The following is a 19130-nucleotide window of genomic DNA, read 5'->3' as shown; positions in this document are numbered from 1 at the left end:
CCAAGCCCGTCGTCAACAACTTCAAACTTCGTTGTGTCCCATCTCACCAAATGAATGATTTTAGATGAGTTGGAGTTACCCTAGAGGAAATTACTAATGATTGTGTACATTTTGCTGACCACCGATGCAGGAATAAGGAAAAATGACATAGTGAATGTTGGGATTGTGGCGAGGGAGTTCTTAATGAGGATCAACCTACTACCTTTAGAGAGAAGTTTGTTATTCCAAAGTGCCAACCTATTTCCCATTTTCTCGATGATAGAATTCCAAATATCCTTGCAACTGAATTTAGCGTCGAGAGGAAAGCCGAGATACTTTGATGGGAGAGAACCAATTTTGAACCCCCATAATTTTGGCTAATGACTAGATGTCATTAACATTACTATGAAAAAAAGTTCAGACTTTTCTCTATTAATCTTTAACCCCGAGCATTTTCAAAAAGAATAAAAATCTTTCGAAGACAATGAAGGTTTTCTGTTATAGGTTTAGTAAAATAAAGAGTGGTGGTTAATCTTGTTGTGTTTCGGATGTGTTATGACAAAATAAACACTTCTGTTTTTGTATTGTTTGTATCGTTATATTTAAATTATTTTAACAAAAAGATTCCAATCATGTTATTAATATTAAATTAATATATAATAACTAAATAAACTTCTAAAATTACTACTAAATTTTGAAAAAAAATATTATTTCTTTTAATTTTACAAACAAAACAATTAGAATTATTACAAGAATAATAATGGACTAATCAAACATTAATAAACACTCAAAATAAAAATCCTTTCAATTACTTTTGTAAAAATTATAGGAAAAAAAGAAGAAGAAAAGAAATCAGACCAATTTACTTTAAGGTTTTTTCTCTTCTTCTCCTCTTAGCCTGCCTGCGAAATCTTTCCTAAAGCGAGCGACGAGGCTTCCTTTCACTCGAGGCTTTGCTTCGTCGTCGTCGTCGTCTCCTCTACCATAACAATAAAAGGATTTCCTTTCACTCCGTCGCTCTGGAATTCTTCAAGATGCGGCGCTCTTCTACAAGGAGAGGCTCTGCTAATTCCTCTACCGGTGTCGATCTCATTCGCTCCGGTGATCTTTTTAATCTCTCTTCCATGTCTACAGTCTTTTTAGATGATCGCTTTACTTTATATCAACTGCATATCTATCGTTCTTTTCGAGGAAAATCGACATCGTTCATTGTTATACTTTAGATGCATTCATATCTAACCAATCGTGCGACCCATCTTTTTATCTGTCAAAAGAATGATTCTTGTTGCATGGATTTCATCTCTTGCAATCGATTCTTGTATAAACCCTCTTCTTCCCCTTCAAAATCTTCACTCCTAAGAAAGTAAGTATCTTTTACAAGAGGAGTAGATCAAACAACTACTTGTGGTTGTGGGTTTGATTTGATTTGAAATGAACATCTGATTTTCTATGTGGGTGAGAGTAATATGGAATTGGAATTGAGGGTTCAATTCTAAATCCTTTGGAATTGAATGTATATGATTTCTTAAGTTTCATTTCATCCGTATTACTTTGGAATTGCAATTCTATGATTTATACCCAACATAACAATTGAATTGTAATTCGAATTCTAGTTATACACATCCAAACATAGCATTCTCGATTTATTTACAGTAAATTTTCATTGATGTTAAAGTTTAACTTTAAGTTGTCATTCTTCAGCTACTGGTAAAGCTGCTTCCAAAGAGCTTGAGCGGATTGATCAACTGTTTAATTCTTATGCAAATAGTTCTTCCGGTGTGATCGAGTAAGTGTAAAGGTTGTGTGTTTTTTCTTTTGGATTATAATCTAAACTGATTTTGTGAATATAAAATACATATAAACTTTTTTTTAAAATGTTTAGATATTTAGTGTTAGTTGTCACTATTGCTTTTTTGGGGTGAAGTGGATTATAAAGAGAATCCAATTCTCCACAAGAAAACTTATTGAGTTTTGAGACCAAGCTGATTGATTAGTCATGGGTGCCTAAACAACTTTTTTCAAATGGTTATATTGATTATAAGAATTCTCTCTAGTGTCGATTTGATGCTGAAATATCTGGCTTTAATTTGTCCTAAGAATAATATTCTTCCTACCTACCATTGCCTCGTGCCTGTTCTTTTTCTATTTGTTGATTCTGCATATGAGAAAGTGTTGTTATCTATACGTATTTTTGTTTTATTTTTTATGGTAATCTAAATAATCTTTGCAGACCTGAAGGAATTGAAGCTCTTTGTTCAGATCTGGAAGTGAATCACACCGATGTCAGGATTTTAATGTTTGCATGGTAAGCTCTAGTATCCATTACTTTGGGTTACTAAGTTGTTTATTGCAATAATGTTGCTGATGGACTTATACTAATAATTCAGGAAGATGGATGCTGAAAAACAGGGATATTTTACCTTGGTAAGAAAGCAACATCTTGTCACTTAAGTTTCATTTTCCTATTTGATCAATGTATCTTTTTTTATTAGAACTTGTGATTCTAATATCATTGCAACTGGGATAATATGATACGTCTCTGAGCCTCATATCCTAAATCCAAGGAAGGGAGGAGTCAGAATAATCCTAATTAGTCCTACTAACGAAACTACTAATCAGTGCTACAAACTGACTTTCAAATGTACCAACAATGAAGCGGAATACAAAGCCCTGATCCTAGGACTCAAAACTTTTCAATCTGACAATTAAATTATTTGAATTTATTTTCAATATAAACTGTAATTCAAGCTATAGGCCCTTATTGTGTAAATATGCAATTCTTTCTATAGGAGGAATGGCGTAAAGGGATGAAAGCACTTCGGGCTGATACATTGCCCAAATTAGTGAAAGCACTGCCTGATTTGGAGAAAGAGGTAAAACGGCTTAATAATCATCTTTTTGTGATGAGTGAAGAATGATTCTCTTTTTAACCCAGGTAAAAAGGCCATTAACCTTAGAGAACTTCTATGCTTATGCGTTTCGATACTGTCTAACAGGTATGTGAATTTTCAATTGTCTTATTTTTTCTTTTTAACTATTGTCGTAATCTTTGTGGAATACTTTTTCAGAGGAAAAACAGAAGAGTATAGATATAGAAAGCATCTGTCAATTACTTGACCTAGTCCTGGGATATCTGTTTCGTGCACAGGTTGATTACTTTGTTGAGTATCTTAGGGTGAGTATTAATCTACTTGTTTCGTTCTTGAGACAAAGAACAGTTCAAGACTAAAGAGAAGTAAGATTCTCATTTGATGTGATTCTTGCGGTTTGTGCAGATACAAAGTGATTACAAGGTCATAAATATGGATCAGTGGTTGGGGTTTTTTCGTTTTTGTTCTGAGGTAACTGTTTGCTTGTGATAATATTATTTTCTTCTGTTTATTATTTTTTTCAGTTGATCTGACTCAAATGTTTTACATATTTTGAAGATTCATTTCCCAATCCTAGACAATTACAATCCTGAACTTGCCTGGCCCTTGATCTTGGACAATTTTGTTGAATGGTTGAGGGAAAAGCAGATGCAGTAGTAGCCTCGATTATCTGTTCTGAACTGCGGTTATCTGCCTTGAATCAAACTACGCAGGTTGTAATCCCTTGAACAAAATAATTTAATCCCCACAATAACTAAAATCATCGAGATGGCTATGGATTTGTTTGCAGGGCTGTATCGATACAAAATACACAGAGAAACAGAACTGGCGAATCTCTTACTTATTTTTGGTTTTCTTCTCTTCTCTATAGCTCATTTGAATTGATGAAACAGTCAAAGTCATGTTTAAACCAGATGGCATAATTCATGCAACTTTTTGCATTAGTATTATTGATTGATGTAAGCATAATCTGCATTATTATTGAGGGATTTTCTAATGTTAAATCATGATGCCATTGATAAATAATGCATGTGGGTCCATTTTGGGTTATTTAGATATGGACTTCCATAGCAGCTTAATATTATAAAAATTATGGATAGAAAATTAAGGATAGCCACAAAGTCAGGGTTTGGTGACAGAATGAAGAAAAATGAACAATGGTTTGTGAAGAACAGTTGAAAGACAGATAGAAACAAGATTTAGTTCAACAGTCGTGGCCTTCCCCTTCCTGTGGGAATTGACCGTGACTTTTATAATCATGGCCTTCACCTTCGGGTGGAAATTGACCTGTAACTTTTAGGTCGATTTTTTTCACCGGGTCATCCTGATGGGGTAAAACAGCTTTGGATATTAAGATCTTTTTTAACAATTTTGTAGCAAATAAGAGAATATAATTGGCAAAATGGATCATTACAAGATTGCAAGAAAAAAAAATGACTTTTTTTTATAATGACAAGATTTGAACCCTTAAAAGTATCATATTATAAGACATAAAGATAAAGAAATGAATTCAATATGAAATTCCAATAATAAACAAAAAAAACAAGAAAAAAAATGATCCGGGATGGGATTGATTTCTACGACATTGGAGGATCAGGAACCAAAGGCGATGAATGAGGACCAACACCACCGCAACGTCTGCTCCTATTCTTTTTGGTCCGAGGAGATGAAGAAGATGACGAGGAAGAAGAAGTGGTCGAGGGAGTGAATCTGTTTGAGTTGCTACTGAGTTTCTTCTTCTCTGGCTCGCAAACCTTGTCCTCGATTCTATGGTGTCGAACTTTGTTCGTGTTTAGACTCACCGGCACAATGCAGTGACAAATAAAGCCTAATACAATGAGGTAAAAATATGATCAAGAATATTGAATTCTAAGTGTTCAATTAGATCAATCCCGGAAAAAAGTGTAAAATGTTTAATAAACAAATAAAAATACATTAATTTTAGTTAATTGATATGCAAATTGGTTTTAATAAAACATAAACTAATGTAAAACTATTTTACCCATTGTTTACAAATTTTAAAATTGTCTTTTTTATGCTTATGTCATTTATAACTTACTCAATTAATCTTAAGTTATTTTTGAAAAAATAAGTCATTCTAAGTTATCAAATTGTTTATAAAAAAGTATTTAATTTTTCAAATTAAGTCATAAATTCTGTCTAACACTACAAATAAAAACCCTTAATTAAAAAATCCAAATAAGATAAAAAATTATCTCCTAATAAATTTTCAATTAACTCAAAAAAATAAAAAAATAGGCATATCCCTATTATTTCACTAATTAATAGGAAAATTGTCATTAATGGGTTATAAGATAAGATTTGATCCTCTATATACTCATATTTAAATCCTAATCCTAATCAAAGTCAAATTTGATTAAACAAAAAAAATTAAAAAAATTAAAAAAACAATGACTCACCGATTCTGGCGAGTCGATTAACCCAACTCGGAATTGGGTTTCCGGTTAACCGGAGACAAGCATCATTACAGAAATGATTACAATTCTTAGTAATCAAATTGTAAGCATTTCCTTTGTAAACATCAGCAAAACCCTCCATGACTCTCCTGACCTCGGTCGGTCCCATCTCGGTCCATCCGATTAGAATCGCTTTCCTGAAAGTGAACCCATCGCATTGTCTGGGTTCCCCTTCAAATATTCCGGTCGTCGGATAATCATGTGCTCCAAACGCATACTCTACTCCATGAACTGACACAATCATTACCCATCAATCATAATCAGTTCAAAGATCCGATTTTTGGCCGCCACAGATCTGTAAAAGCTATCTGATTTTTTACTAGCTAGGAATTTCTAAAGAAAATCAAGATGGGTTTTACTGATTCTTACCTTCAACACCGGAATGATAAACGCCGAGACCTAACCAGTATGCGTAGCCATTAATGGGTGTGAGATCATAAACGTTGAGATGTACAGGAACTGAACCACTTTTTGCCTTGATTGAACTCTTTCTACACAACATTGTGCAAACTGAACTGATGAAGAAGAAGAAGATGGGTAAGACTGTAGTTATCTATATACCCATCTTTTACAAAACACTAATTGCTGATGAAAAAATGGAGATTGGTGAAGAAGAAGAGGAATAAAGGTCTTAGCTTTTTGGCGGACAGAGAATAATAAGATGATGGAAAGGAAAGGACCCCATTTTGATGTGCTGTAATTACTGGAAAGCCCCTCTCAATCGTTGGATTCCCCTTTTTTTTATTTTCCTCATGTTTGTTTTTGGACCTTTCTTTCCTTGTTTTTTTTAAACTTTTTTATATAAGGAAAAAAATTAATATGAGAAAAAGAAGAAAAATTAAATTTAAATTCATTCTATATAAGTGTTGGATTCTTATTTTGTAATTTTATGAATTATTTAAAAAATAATGATAATTGATTATTTTTTATTTATTTTTTTTCTTTAAAAATTAATACGATGAAAGATGAAAAATTAAATTTAAATTCATCCTACAATGTATTGATAGGATTTGGATTTTTTTTTAAATATTATGGATTATTTAAAAAATAATAATAATTGATAATTTTGAATAGATGATTTTTTTTTTTTATAAAATGTTTGAAAGGATATTAATATATAATGTTAGAATAAAAATAATAATTTTAAATAAAAAATATTTTAATATTTAATTTAATAAATTAAGTAATTTGACAAATGAGAGTGAATAAAATGATGTTCGATTATGTTGAATATTTAAATAAATCATAACTGAGTAAATTTTAAGTTTTTCAATTTAATATTTTTATTTTTTTTAAGTTTTGTATTTAAAATAAGTTAATACTTTCCCAAAATAATTAACTTAAACTTTAATTTAAAATGATTTTTTTTTTTTTAGAATAAAACAATCCAGAGTCTTTTATTCATTAATAAAAATATTTTCAATTAAACTAGCATATGAAGTTACAAGTTGATAGTGATTAATTTAATACATATCCAACATGAGTGAACTTAGTCAACAATCAAAATAGTATTTGGTATTTTATTTTAGTTAATTAAAAATAATAATAATCCTTATTCTAGCCAAGCATTATGATTAAATAAATCTTGCACTTTTGAATACGCACTATTTTTATACAATTCAAAAATTGATGAATTATCAAAAATGTGTTAGGATCGCTATGTTTCTCAATTGACATGTGACATGTGGTCCATCTACATGTAAATAAATACATGTCATTCAAAACTTAATTACAAACTTATTTTGAAGTTGTAACATTTATGGATCTTTAAATTCAAAAATCTTTAAATTCAAAGTTATAAAATTTGGTATATGAAATTGAAAGATTAAATTATGAATAATGGGTCAAATATAATATGGACAATAAATTTATCAAACAAATATTTTATTCACCCACAATATTCAAGTATTGAAGTGTTTTTATCTTTTTAGTGCTTTGTGCCTATCCTAGAGTACTCATAATCATTTAAATATAGTGATAAAATAAGCACTAGTGACCCTTTAATAATAATACAAAAGATTTGACAGTTATGAAATATAATATTAATTGTTATAAATAATATATATAATTATAATGTTATCAAATCATAATAATAATTGTTATATATATATATATATATATATAGTACAACTATAATAATGCAGGGCACTTTACCTTTATTCCTTAGGCTCTAAAGTTTTGAAATCACCCATTTTTAACTGAAAATTTTGTCAATATATATTTAACCCGATTTATAAATGTTTTTTTTACCCATTTCGGACCAACTGTTCAACATTTTTATTATTATTAAAGGTCAATCTATTATTAATTGTACTATAGTATTTTAACAATCTATATAAAAAAATATTGTGAAAAGATAAAGTATTATATTCTTCATTATTAGATGCAGTGGATGAGAAGTGGTTTGCTAATATTGAATTAGTGTGATGTTTATAAAATGGGGAGATGCTTAACTTTATATTAAAAATAATTTTAAGTGGCTTAGACTTTAATTAATTAGATTATGGAATGATGATCTGTGATTCCAGGCTCAAATGTGCCTCTTATTTATTTTTATATATTTTATATGTAATTATTATAATAAAATAATAGTTGGAGGTGGTGCCGTGCTATATAATATTGAGTTGATTTAAAATTAAGGTTTTAATGTATTTATAGGAGTAAGTAATTAAGAAATGCATTGGATTAAGAGATTTATTATTTTTAAGTTTCAAATTATGGTATTTGTCTATTATAATAATGAATTATCATAGAAGTTTGTTTTTGTCTGTAAATCATGATACATAGTCACTTGTTAACAAGGTAAATATTTATATATATAATTTTGGTCAATGTAGAGATAGAGCTTCTTATCTGGTCAATTAAAACATATTTTTGCAAACTTTATAATTTGAGACTTATGGTTAAAATGATAAAAAAAATAAAATAAGGTTTTACCTTAACCGTTTTAAACCAGTTAATTTATTGTTTACGTAAAATTTATAAATAAAAAAAATAAAGTATCGAATTGTCAAATTAAAGTTCCTTATTAGAGACTCATTAAGATTTCAAACCTCGCAATTTGAGTCTATTTATTGTTACAGTTTTACAAAAACATGTTTTGTCTTAACGATTTTAAACACAGTTAACTCGTAATATAAGTGACATTTATAAATAAATAAAATATTTATATCACTAATTTAACTATCGATTTGTAGTAAATTAAGAGTTTTTACTACCGAATTTCAAAGAATCGATAGTGAAAATCTTAAATTCGCTGAATTTTCATAATTAAATTAGTGAAATGAATATTTTATTTGTTTATAATTGTCATTTAGATAAGAAGTTACCGTTTAAAATAACAAAATCTCGTTTTATATAACTTTATCAATAATGAATTTAAAAATTGTATGATTTTAAAAAAAAAAATCTTAAAATATAATTAGCCCCACAAAGAAGTTTTAATTTGACAATTTAACTTTATTAAAATAAATAAATAAATTACAAATAAATTTTAATAAGCATGCCCATTGAGGTCCAAAAAGTTATATTGGGCTAATTTAGCCAATTAAGAAGCCCACCAACAAAAAGTGAATAATCGATAATGTCCTTCTCCGGAACGTGAAAGCCGTTCGCCGGCCGGAAAGCTTCACTCACTGCATCTTCTCTCTCCAAATTCCAAGTTGCAGGTCGGCGACATTCTTCTCTTTCATTACAAAAACTTAATCTTTCGAAATAGTCTTGAATGTTGATTAAGTAGAGTTTGGATCAAAGCTAAAACCTTATAATCTTATATTGTGTTATTTGAAATGGGTGATCGATCACTCCTTCATGAATATATTATAAATCATTTGTCTATTCTTTTTGTTTTGCAGAAAACCCAGAATTCAATTTATTTATTAATGATGAACGACCTGAAGAACAATATTGGATCTGTTTGAATAGGAAACTTGAAGAAAATGATGCGATGAAAAGTTGAAGTGACAATGTTTGATATTGGATGAAAATTCAAGGATTTGGTGGAAAATGAAGATGTGAAACTTCATGTCATGTTGATTATTGACAATCCACAAAAGTGACATGCTGGAGTTTGGGTGCTTAGTAGGACCAGATGCTATAAAGATTCAGGAAGTCTTAGTTTGTGGTCATGAACAGATCGGTTACAACCTTTCACGGGTATTGAATTCATGTAATGATCTTAACCAATATCATATTATTAGGTATGGTTCTTTCAATAAACAACAAGCCTATCATGTGTCAATTCTTCATGAGAAAATTATGATCCTTAAAGAAAACATTTCAATTGAGTATCGAACATGATTCATTGGATTAGTGAAGTTCAAGTTTGTTATGATTAAACTTGCAAGAAGCTTTTTAATCAAGTTTCCAGTTTCTTGCATTCTGTTTCCAACTGGTAAATGGATGAAAAATGGAAATAAGCACTTACTTTTTTATTTATTTTGTGCTAGGAATTGGATAATGAGTTATAGGATTTTCAATGGAAGAAAGGGGCATAAATGATGATCTCATCACTTCCTTGCATGAATATATGAAGAACAAATGATATTGTTCTGTAGATTGGCTCTATAAGGTCGTCTTATATTGAGAAGAAGTAGAGGTGTTTTTTCGTGTTAGGTTTGATCTCAATCCCACTAACTTTTTTTTATTTGTTTATTTGATGACAATGATTTTATCATCTAATTGAAAATACATAAAGGTTGCATGTCATATGTGGAAATGGAAAATGAGGATTGTAATATCATTTAGTGAAAGTGGAATTGAGTTGCTTTGAACAACTGGAAGGCATTCTTGGTATAAAGAAATCTCAATTTACCTCTTTCTTGAATCCCATTTAACCTATCAAATGATCGACTTTGACAGACAAAGAACTCCATGCCGCTTCATTTCAATATGTTCTTCAATGGGATTGTCATATCTAAGTTAATAATTCTTGCTTCTGTAAATCATGTGATAAGATCGGTAATTTAGAGTGTACAAACTCAAAAGCAAGATGGGCTTATTATCTTGGCCTCCAAAGCACTGTTACTTACCCAAGATCAAAAAGATATAATTAAGCAATAGCTTAATTAGTTATTAGGCCTTATCTTATAAGTAGTTAGATTTCTCTTTAAGCATTAATAAGGTTATCTTAGTAATAGTTAATCCAATTCCAGGATAGATTAGGACTAAGCCTATACAAGGTTGTTTTAGCGAAGGTTAAGTTATGCATTGATTAATAAAGAGTCTATTTCCCTTATTTCACTCTTGGCTTGTCACCTAAGAATCAATCCCTACCATTATGTTATTGATTTTCATACATTCCTGTACTTCAATCCCATAAGATATCAAATTAGGCAGGTTATTACAAAAATAAGTGATATCGTCTTTTTTGATAGCTCAGTTGGTTAATGATATTACTAAAGAAAATATAAATGTAATCTTAGATAGTGTAAAATTCAATGGGAAAATTGAGATCTGTTCCTATATAATAAACTGAATAACGAGTTAACTTGGAGAAGAACACACACATTGAGATTATTTAGTAGTAGTTTTAGAATTTTATTTTCTGTGGACATACATGCGACTATTATGTCAAATTTGATGCTTCCACTTGAATTCATATAGATCAATGAATTGGCCAGTAATTTTTTTTTATTTTAACTTATGATATACTAGATTTCTAGTTATTTGTTGCAACTGCACAGTTAAATTGACACAGTAATAATGGTCAAAGATGTAACATGAACCATGTTTTTCTTCTTCCCTCTATCCAATCACATATCATTTCGAAATTTGGCATTGATATGTCCCATTATTCTGCGTGTAAGGAGGATTAGATTTTTTTTCAAATGTTGGATTTGTGGGTCTGGTCCCTGAGAGACTTGAGTAACAGCTGGTGTAGGGAACCACCTAAGCATCATACCTCTGTAAATTTAGAAACTTGCATTCAAACATATCTGTTGTTGAACTGAAAGATTTGGAGGTATACCTTGGAAAGTCTAAAGATATTTTTTCTTATCCACATGGAGCAAACTTTGGCCAACCGAATCAAGTGGGTAAAGTTTGAATATAAAGCTAACCATCTGTTTCTTCATTAAGATAGCGTGTATGGAATAATTCTGATTGATTAGAATATGTTTTTGTATGTTTTGAAGCTGATCTTCACATAAAGCATCTATATAGTGTGTCTCTGTTCACACACATCTTATTTGTCGGGTAGCTCTGATTGTTACACTATGAAAATGAAGATATATTCCATGTTATCTTACAAACGTGTGAAACTTTGACTCGATATGGACCACACTCACATACATGGATTGTTCACATAAAGGGTGGAGCTGGACGGATAGGTTAACGTCTTGAATGATATGGATGGTGGTTGTGGCTGAAATGGGCTATTTCCAGATTGCCATAAAATTGTGACCACAGAAAGAAAGAAAGGTATGATGGTTCCATCTGTAAGTCAATTATGCCCTTTGAGTAGGAAACTTAGAATGGAATGACAATGACTGATACTAACAGGTTTCTAGTTATGGGTGTTTAGTACATGTGCCTGAATACCAACAAGCAACATCAAGTGGGGAACATAAAATGCAAAACCACAAATTTCATCATTTCATTCTTGTTTATTATTATTAAGGTGGACAATATTAATCTACAAAATTCTTCTGATACCCACATGCATGTTCTGTTCTCCCCTCTTTTTTTGTCTGATTGTTGGTTTTGCTTCTCCTCGTGACAAACAGATGAAGTTATGTGTGTTTTTTTCCGTATCTTCTTTGCACACGGAGGCTGCCTTTTGTAACTGTCGTGTTATTTGTGTGTTGAGTTTACATTTGATAGCTGTATTCTTTGGTTAGGTTGAGACATTTGTTGGCCAATGTTTTTGTTTTTATCTTTGTCCACTGTTTGTATCACGATTTTAAACTATTGCATATAACTTTAGATAATCTTTTCTTATTAGTCATTTCGAATCAAGACATTGCTGATCAATTCAAGCCAAAATTTCTTTTCCCTTTAATTTGTGCATTATGTTTAATTATCTTCCCTTACTTTTATAGAAAAAATGAAAATAGTTAAAATTTATTGTATCTCTAATGTTTTGACAGAGTGTTACAATAGTATTTAATGTAAAAATATTAGTTTAAAATATAAATAAATAGTATTTTAATTGATAAATTGATTGATTTAGCAAGAAAAACGAGTTATTTAAATAATCTAATGAATTATTCAAATAATCTTTACCCAAGTATACCCTAACTTTTTTGTTTCTTTATGAAAGAAAATATATTGATTTATAGATTGTACTAATTATGTACAAATAATATATTAATATATCCTATGTATGGTATACATAATTCTGTTTATTAGTGGACCATAAATGGAAATGATTCCTAATGGCATTGCAATATTACTATTATTATTATTATTATTAATTCAATGATGAAGACATTTTGTTTTTACCTTTGAAATGGGCCGTACTTAGTTTGTTAATTACTATATATCTGTAAACTTATAATTATAGACTATGATTAAGATTATTAGTGGTACACATCAACCTAATCTTTAGGACCCATGTTAAGTAGATCTAATGCACCTCATTCTTTAAAAATAAAAAGAAACCCCATGTAGAAAATGACATGACAACGGCCAGTTTGATTGAGACCATTTATAATAATACATTTTATTAAAATAATAATACATGTGGTATATTGTTCAATGGTATTAAACAATAAGAAAATGAATATTGAAACACTATAGGGTTATTATCTATTTTTTTTAATTTTTTTTCAGTTGGGTGTTGTTCTGGTTAGGGTTGTTTTCAAATAATTCTATTAAAATTATTTAAAATTATTTAGGTAAATGTATTACACATATAATAAAATATATGACCAATTGTGAATAAAAAAAAAAGGTTATTTTAATATTTTTAAACGTGGTTAACTTATTATTTATTATTTATGTGCATTTATAAATAAATAAAATATTCATATTACAAACAGAATCGGATCCAAGTATAAGACTGTCCGGGCGGTAACTCGGGTAATTAAAATAATTTGTGTTTATTAATTATTGACGGTAAGCTTGCTTTATTTTGTTTGTTTCCTTGATATTATTACCAAATTAGCTTGGATAAATTTTTTTGATAAAAAATTAGCCCGGTAAATTTTAAATCCTGACTCCGCTTTTAATCACTAATTAAATTATTGAATTTTAATGAATTAAAGATTTTGAATACTATTCTTTAAAATTCAGTCAAAGTAGTGAAATGATATAATAAATGAGTAAATTGATAATTAAATAATAAATTCAAATTAACTTAAATCAAACCTAACTAAGCTGAAAACATGTTTTCTAGGTAAGGTGATGATTTGACTATTAACGAATTAAGCTCAATTGATTTTGTTCAACTTTAAAAAAAAATCATCACAAATCATCTAGTTTTACAGTAAGCTGAAAATTTAATTATGGTACTCATAAATTACATAAATTAAGATTGAAGTTTTTTAAATCATTTGTAAGAAAAAACTAATTTTGAGAAGGTGGAAATTATTTTGATAAAAAAAATTAAAGTAAATTTATTATGTTGATTGATAAATTAAATAATGTAATAAATTAAAGAGGGTGGAATAATTTTTGATTACCTTAAACTATTTTATTCACTTAAATAAATAAAGTATGATGTGAAACAGTTCTTCAAATATTATTTGCAATTTATAAATTAGATCTATAAATATATACATAATTCAAACAAACCAAACATCATGTTTTAGTTTGATTAAGCAACACAAACTATTCTCAATTTTTTTTTTCTTAAAGTTAATTGAAATAAAAAATGTATTCTCAATTCTCAATTATGTGTTAGAACAATAAGAAGTGAAATTACTTAAAATCAAACTTCCAAACAAAACAAATAAAATTCAACCGATTCAATTTCTCTAACAAACATTTACAAAATTCATGAATCTATCTTTCTCTCTAACTAAAAAAAGGTGACAATATTAAAAAATTACAAAGATAAAGAAAGCAAATAAAAATTTAAACAAATCGAAATCACTACTCACAATTTCAAAGACAAATCAAGTTTCTGCAATTCATCTTGTTTTCCTTTCACAACTCCCCCACTCTCCCACCACTCATAACGTCCGTTACCCATCACCGGAATAGACTCAAACCTGGCGGCGCCGGCAGCCGGAACCGGCGTTCCTCCCACCATTCCGGCGAAGTAATTCCCCGGAGCAAGCCTTCCCATCGCCGGTTTATGAATCAAAGAATGAGCTTGTATACCAATTGACATATTAGCAGATCCATGCAAAGGAAGAGAAGCTATACTAGAGAAACGAATCGGGTATGGTTCTTGTCCAAACCCAACAAATCTCTGACCCGACCCACCTCTTTTAGCCAAAGTTCTTTCTCTTTTGTGTGCGTTTTGATGACCTCCAAGAGCTTGGGAACTGTAAAATCTCCTTTGACAATAATTGCATGAGAAGATCCTCGGTTGTTGTTGCTGGTCGGTGCCGGCGCCGGAATCTGTTGGGTTGAAACATCCGATGAGATTAAGCTCTGGGTTTGAGTTATCTTGATTGGATTCGTTTGCTGATAGGGTTAGATCAAGAAACAGTTGTGCTTTGTCTTTATGAGTTTCTGTTGGAGGAAGGTCGGAGAGTGAGACGACGGTGGAATTTTCCGATGGGTCTTTTTCAGGTGCCGGCGTCTTCATTTGAAAAAAAGGAGATAACTTTGGAGATGGGTTTTCTCTAGTATGGTTTTAATGGGGGTTGTGGTATTTGTATGAAAGGAGAATTTTAGAGTTGTAATGTGTTATTATCGTACTATTAGCCTAATAGGAAAGTCAGGTAGTGGGAGAGAGAAAGAGAAAAAGATAGAAGATGGGTTTAATAATATGAAAAGAATGAACTAACCAATTCTTATTAAGTTGCCAAATTGAAATATATATTTATATTTATTACATAAGTATGAATGAATGAATCTTATTGTCTTCTTTATATTTCTCCTTTTTAATGGGCTTATGCTTTTGACTTTATTATTATTATTATTTTAAAAACAAAAATTAATTCAAATTAACATAGTCAATACTGTTTAAATTTTGATTTTTTAAAATATATATTTATATTAAAAAATGACAAGAATAGTATAAATATAACAATAAAACATAAAATGAGGAAATAAAAAAAAATTCACAAAAGCATGAAAATAAGATAATGATACAAATATGTTGGACAACATGTTGTGCAGCTTATATTTACTGGAGAAGAATTATTTATTTCTTGACCTATTTTACCAACGGTTTAAAAAGAAACTCAGAAAATGTCTTAATAATAATATTATTATTAATGATACGCATTATTGAAGTTTTGACAATTTTTTATAACTGCATAGTTCAACAAAAATAAATGGAACAATTATTTAGATTTATAGTCCAAAATATTTAAAATACAATCACCATTGAAAATTATTCTATTAACTTGAAAATAATCCTAATTTTTTTGAGTAATTTAGGGTGATCACTTCTAATAATATATATATATATATATATATATATATATATATATATATATATATATATATATATATATATATATATATATATATATTATCATATAAATTATCCATGTATTTTAAAAAGGATAAACATAATATAACAAAATTAAGAAAATAATTAATATAAACAGGTTACTCAACATATTATCGCACTTATATATCTTTATGAAGAACGAATCTCTATGTTACACTGACTTTCTTGAACGAATATCAGAAAATGTGATAATTTTAAATAAAAATTGCGAATTAGGACCTCAACCAACTTAATTTTTTTTTCATTACCTCTACTTTCTTAATTTTTGTTTTTAATTTAGTACACTATTTTTGTATCTAATATGATTTTTAAAAAATGACAAAACCTACCTTTATCCAATCTCATTTTATTCATAATTTTCTCATTTTTTTTTAACCTACCCCTAATTTTTTAAGCATACTTCAACTCGAATTTCTCGATCGTTCCATCCGTCAATGATTATATCTATTGTATCCGAGATCAAATTATATAAAGAAATCCAAGAATGAAAAGGTATGGAGGTCCAAATGATGGAAGGAGATATACATGATTTTAGATGGAGGCTTAATAGAAACAAACAAGGCCTAATTATAACAGGGAGGAGGGACAAGCTTAGATTTGATTGAAGATTTAACTTGTAAATATGAAGATAGAATATTATAAATATTCCTATCACTAAGTCATATCTTCTACTTTTATCAATGAACTTTTCACATTAACTAAATAAAACCAAATTAAGAACCATATATATAGTCATCATCCATAATTGAAACTAATCTTCAATAATAAGTTAATTAAGAATCTCCTTCTCTTTTCCACAATAAATTAATGATTTAGTATGACATTTATATATTATAAGTTGATGTATAATAATTGTTAGGTAATTCTCCACTTGTTAATTAAAGGGCTTCTTAATTAGGTGTAGGAGACTTGATTATTGAATTTAATTTGAGATTCTTTAACTGCAAAAGCTTATTACCACAATGATTTTTCTAAGTCTTAGTTAATTATTTTACACAATTTCTCGAGCTAATTTGATGTTAAATTTAATACAAACTTGAATTTGCTAGCGAATTTAAGACACCATTTCTAAATCAAACAGACTCCTAGTTAGGATACTATTTCCCTTAATGTTTGAAGATCGATCACTATTGTTGGGCAACCGACAGAACTTTTAATTAACTCCTAAAGAAAATAAATTTGAAGTTCCACCCTTTCTATTTTGATTGCGACGGTTTAGGGTTTATCAACTGGCAAAGATAAATGTTAAGAAAACGATTCGACATAGTCTCGGATTTATGCAATTAAAAAAGTTCAAATCCCTAGCCAAACTAAATAAAACCCTAATATGAGATTTGGGTAATTAATTTAATAATAAGATAGAATTTGCAAACTATATATTCCACTAATATGAATGTCTATTGCTTAGTCAAATATGATGGGTTGATTTTAATTGAAAGAATAAGCATCGAGAAAGATTTGCATGATCCTCTTTTTATGAGTAGCTTTTTCTTGTTGTTTATGTTATAAAGCAATATTTTGCCCCATTGTTTCTTTAAATATATATTTACTACAAAGATGAATTATAAGATAGTGAATTTAATTTAAGCAATTATTATTTTGCTCTTTCATGTGAAAACTAAACATTATGAAAAAAGTTTGAGAAAATTGGAGTGGTTAGATAATTATGTCATTTTCGAAAATCAACTAATTCGATAATATGTTTTCCAATGCGTTTTTATTTTCATGTTTTATAATTTTTTTTTACTTTCTCTTATACTTTTTTTTTTAAATGTGTGTTTAGATGTAATTTTTTTTATTATTATAAATGAACTATTTAAAAATATATTATTAAATATTTCTAATAAAAATTACTCCAATTAATTTACTATCACATATTAAAGATTAGTTTAGTATTCGTACAAAGAAGTACAGTGTACCATGTCAGATTTTGTACAATTTGTATACAGGTTTGTTTGGTTTGATTATTATTTTTACATATAACAAAGAAAACAAACTCAAGATATGTCGTATTAGATTTTTAACACTATACCAAATGTCGTCCCCAAAACTGATGGAATAACTATCCTCTCAATGAATCTAGATTGTTCACGAAAACTTTTGCACATATAATAAATTAATCTCCAAATGTTACGCTCCGCTGAATATTAGACATTTTGGTGAGCCAACCTGACCAATAATGATAATATTTACATTTAATTATCGATGCTTAAAGACTATTCAATTTCGTTGCAAATCTACTATACTATTTTGATAGAAAAATCTTATTAAAAGAAATAAGATATCGAATATTTTAACTCCATGATCTTGAAAACATTTAACCTTATTCAAACTAATTAGATGACAAAACGCCGAACGATGATTTAAAAAATCTCGTAAAAATTTACACATTATTTTCTTAATTTTCACATGAAAAAAATTAAAATACAATATATATATATATATATATTACATGTGTTACATATAATTAGGTAGGAATGAGAAAATTATTGATATTTTTGATATATTTAAAATACATATCACAAAATACTGAATATTATAAATAATTATGTTTAAATTTTAATTTCATAAATTAGATTCATGCCGCCGTTATAAAAGTTTTAGCAATATCAAACATTACTAATCTTAATAAAATTATTTTCTTCTACTATGAACATAACTTTCAATATATCTATTATTTTATTTATCTTTAACAACTTTATTTTATTCTTAAACATATTTAATATTAATTCAATTATTGAAATATAATTTTGAAAATTAAATTAAAATATAATTATACAATAATATTATTCAATATATACCAATCTTATATATTATTTTATTTCACTTAATGTGTGTTTGGTTTTTTCTTTTAGAATATACCGTTCTGAATCTCTATTGTCGCCTTCATTTTAGTCTAACTTAATTAAATATCATATTTATTCAAATTTTTGTAATTAAATTAAATTTATTTTATAATAAAAGTTATTATTTTTTTAGTTTTGTCTAAATTTTATATAATTACCATACTCAATTGATTTTTTTTTTTAAATAATATGTTTTTTCGATTTCAAAAGTATAATATCGATATCGTATTAAATTAAGGTATTTATTGAAATAAAGGTACGATAAATATATAAATTTTTCTATACCAAAACTTTCGATACGGTACGCTATAAGATATGAATAAAAATATACGGTATACTATATCGACCCACCTTATATATAATTCAATTTTATGAAATAAGT

General features: G+C 28.5%; 3 protein-coding genes across 5 annotated transcripts; 1 reads left to right on the top strand and 2 right to left on the bottom strand.

Annotated features, from left to right (window-relative positions):
* Positions 1–858: 858 nt before the first annotated feature.
* On the top strand, positions 859–3853 carry LOC124918681 (DCN1-like protein 4). The gene is made up of 10 exons (XM_047458718.1): positions 859–1080; positions 1681–1765; positions 2210–2284; positions 2367–2403; positions 2769–2852; positions 2915–2975; positions 3048–3154; positions 3255–3320; positions 3408–3562; positions 3640–3853. Exons 1-9 carry the CDS (start codon positions 1014–1016, stop codon positions 3504–3506), a joined length of 681 nt encoding a protein of 226 aa, XP_047314674.1. The 5' UTR covers positions 859–1013; the 3' UTR covers positions 3507–3562; positions 3640–3853.
* A 390-nt stretch (positions 3854–4243) lies between these two features.
* LOC124918680 (deSI-like protein At4g17486) lies at positions 4244–5968 on the bottom strand. 3 transcript variants are annotated; one of them, XM_047458715.1, is made up of 3 exons: positions 5696–5968; positions 5270–5557; positions 4244–4677 (listed from the first exon to the last, which is right to left on the bottom strand). In XM_047458715.1, the coding sequence occupies exons 1-3, from the start codon at positions 5826–5828 to the stop codon at positions 4427–4429; spliced, it is 672 nt and encodes a 223-aa protein (XP_047314671.1). In that variant the 5' UTR covers positions 5829–5968; the 3' UTR covers positions 4244–4426. The 3 variants fall into 3 exon arrangements, with proteins under 3 accessions (XP_047314671.1, XP_047314672.1, XP_047314673.1); XM_047458716.1 differs by having other exon boundaries at positions 5270–5621; positions 5696–5832; XM_047458717.1 differs by having other exon boundaries at positions 5270–5634; positions 5696–5820.
* Positions 5969–14255: 8287 nt separating this feature from the next.
* Positions 14256–15175, bottom strand: LOC124918679 (zinc finger protein 1-like). The gene has a single exon (XM_047458714.1). The coding sequence runs from the start codon at positions 15024–15026 to the stop codon at positions 14367–14369; it is 660 nt and encodes a 219-aa protein (XP_047314670.1). The 5' UTR covers positions 15027–15175; the 3' UTR covers positions 14256–14366.
* Positions 15176–19130: the final 3955 nt, after the last annotated feature.

This window comes from Impatiens glandulifera, chromosome 1 (assembly GCF_907164915.1).
Source record: "Impatiens glandulifera chromosome 1, dImpGla2.1, whole genome shotgun sequence".
NCBI lineage: Eukaryota > Viridiplantae > Streptophyta > Magnoliopsida > Ericales > Balsaminaceae > Impatiens > Impatiens glandulifera.
The sequence above is the reverse complement of the archived record's forward strand: the minus strand, read 5'-3'. Positions and strand labels throughout refer to the sequence as shown.

Bases quoted from the DNA above. Each gene is read 5' to 3' on its own strand.
- LOC124918680 (XM_047458715.1), bottom strand. From the start codon at position 5,828: ATGTTGTGTAGAAAGAGTTCAATCAAGGCAAAAAGTGGTTCAGTTCCT. The intron at 5,558-5,695 runs GTAAGAATCAGT...TGATTGTGTCAG, and splicing joins TTATCATTCCGGTGTTGAAG to TTCATGGAGTAGAGTATGCG. The intron at 4,678-5,269 runs GTGAGTCATTGT...TCATTGTATTAG, and splicing joins TAATCGACTCGCCAGAATCG to GCTTTATTTGTCACTGCATT.
- LOC124918679 (XM_047458714.1), bottom strand. From the start codon at position 15,026: ATGAAGACGCCGGCACCTGAAAAAGACCCATCGGAAAATTCCACCGTC.
- LOC124918681 (XM_047458718.1), top strand. From the start codon at position 1,014: ATGCGGCGCTCTTCTACAAGGAGAGGCTCTGCTAATTCCTCTACCGGT. The intron at 1,081-1,680 runs GTGATCTTTTTA...GTCATTCTTCAG, and splicing joins TGTCGATCTCATTCGCTCCG to CTACTGGTAAAGCTGCTTCC. The intron at 2,976-3,047 runs GTATGTGAATTT...ATACTTTTTCAG, and splicing joins GTTTCGATACTGTCTAACAG to AGGAAAAACAGAAGAGTATA.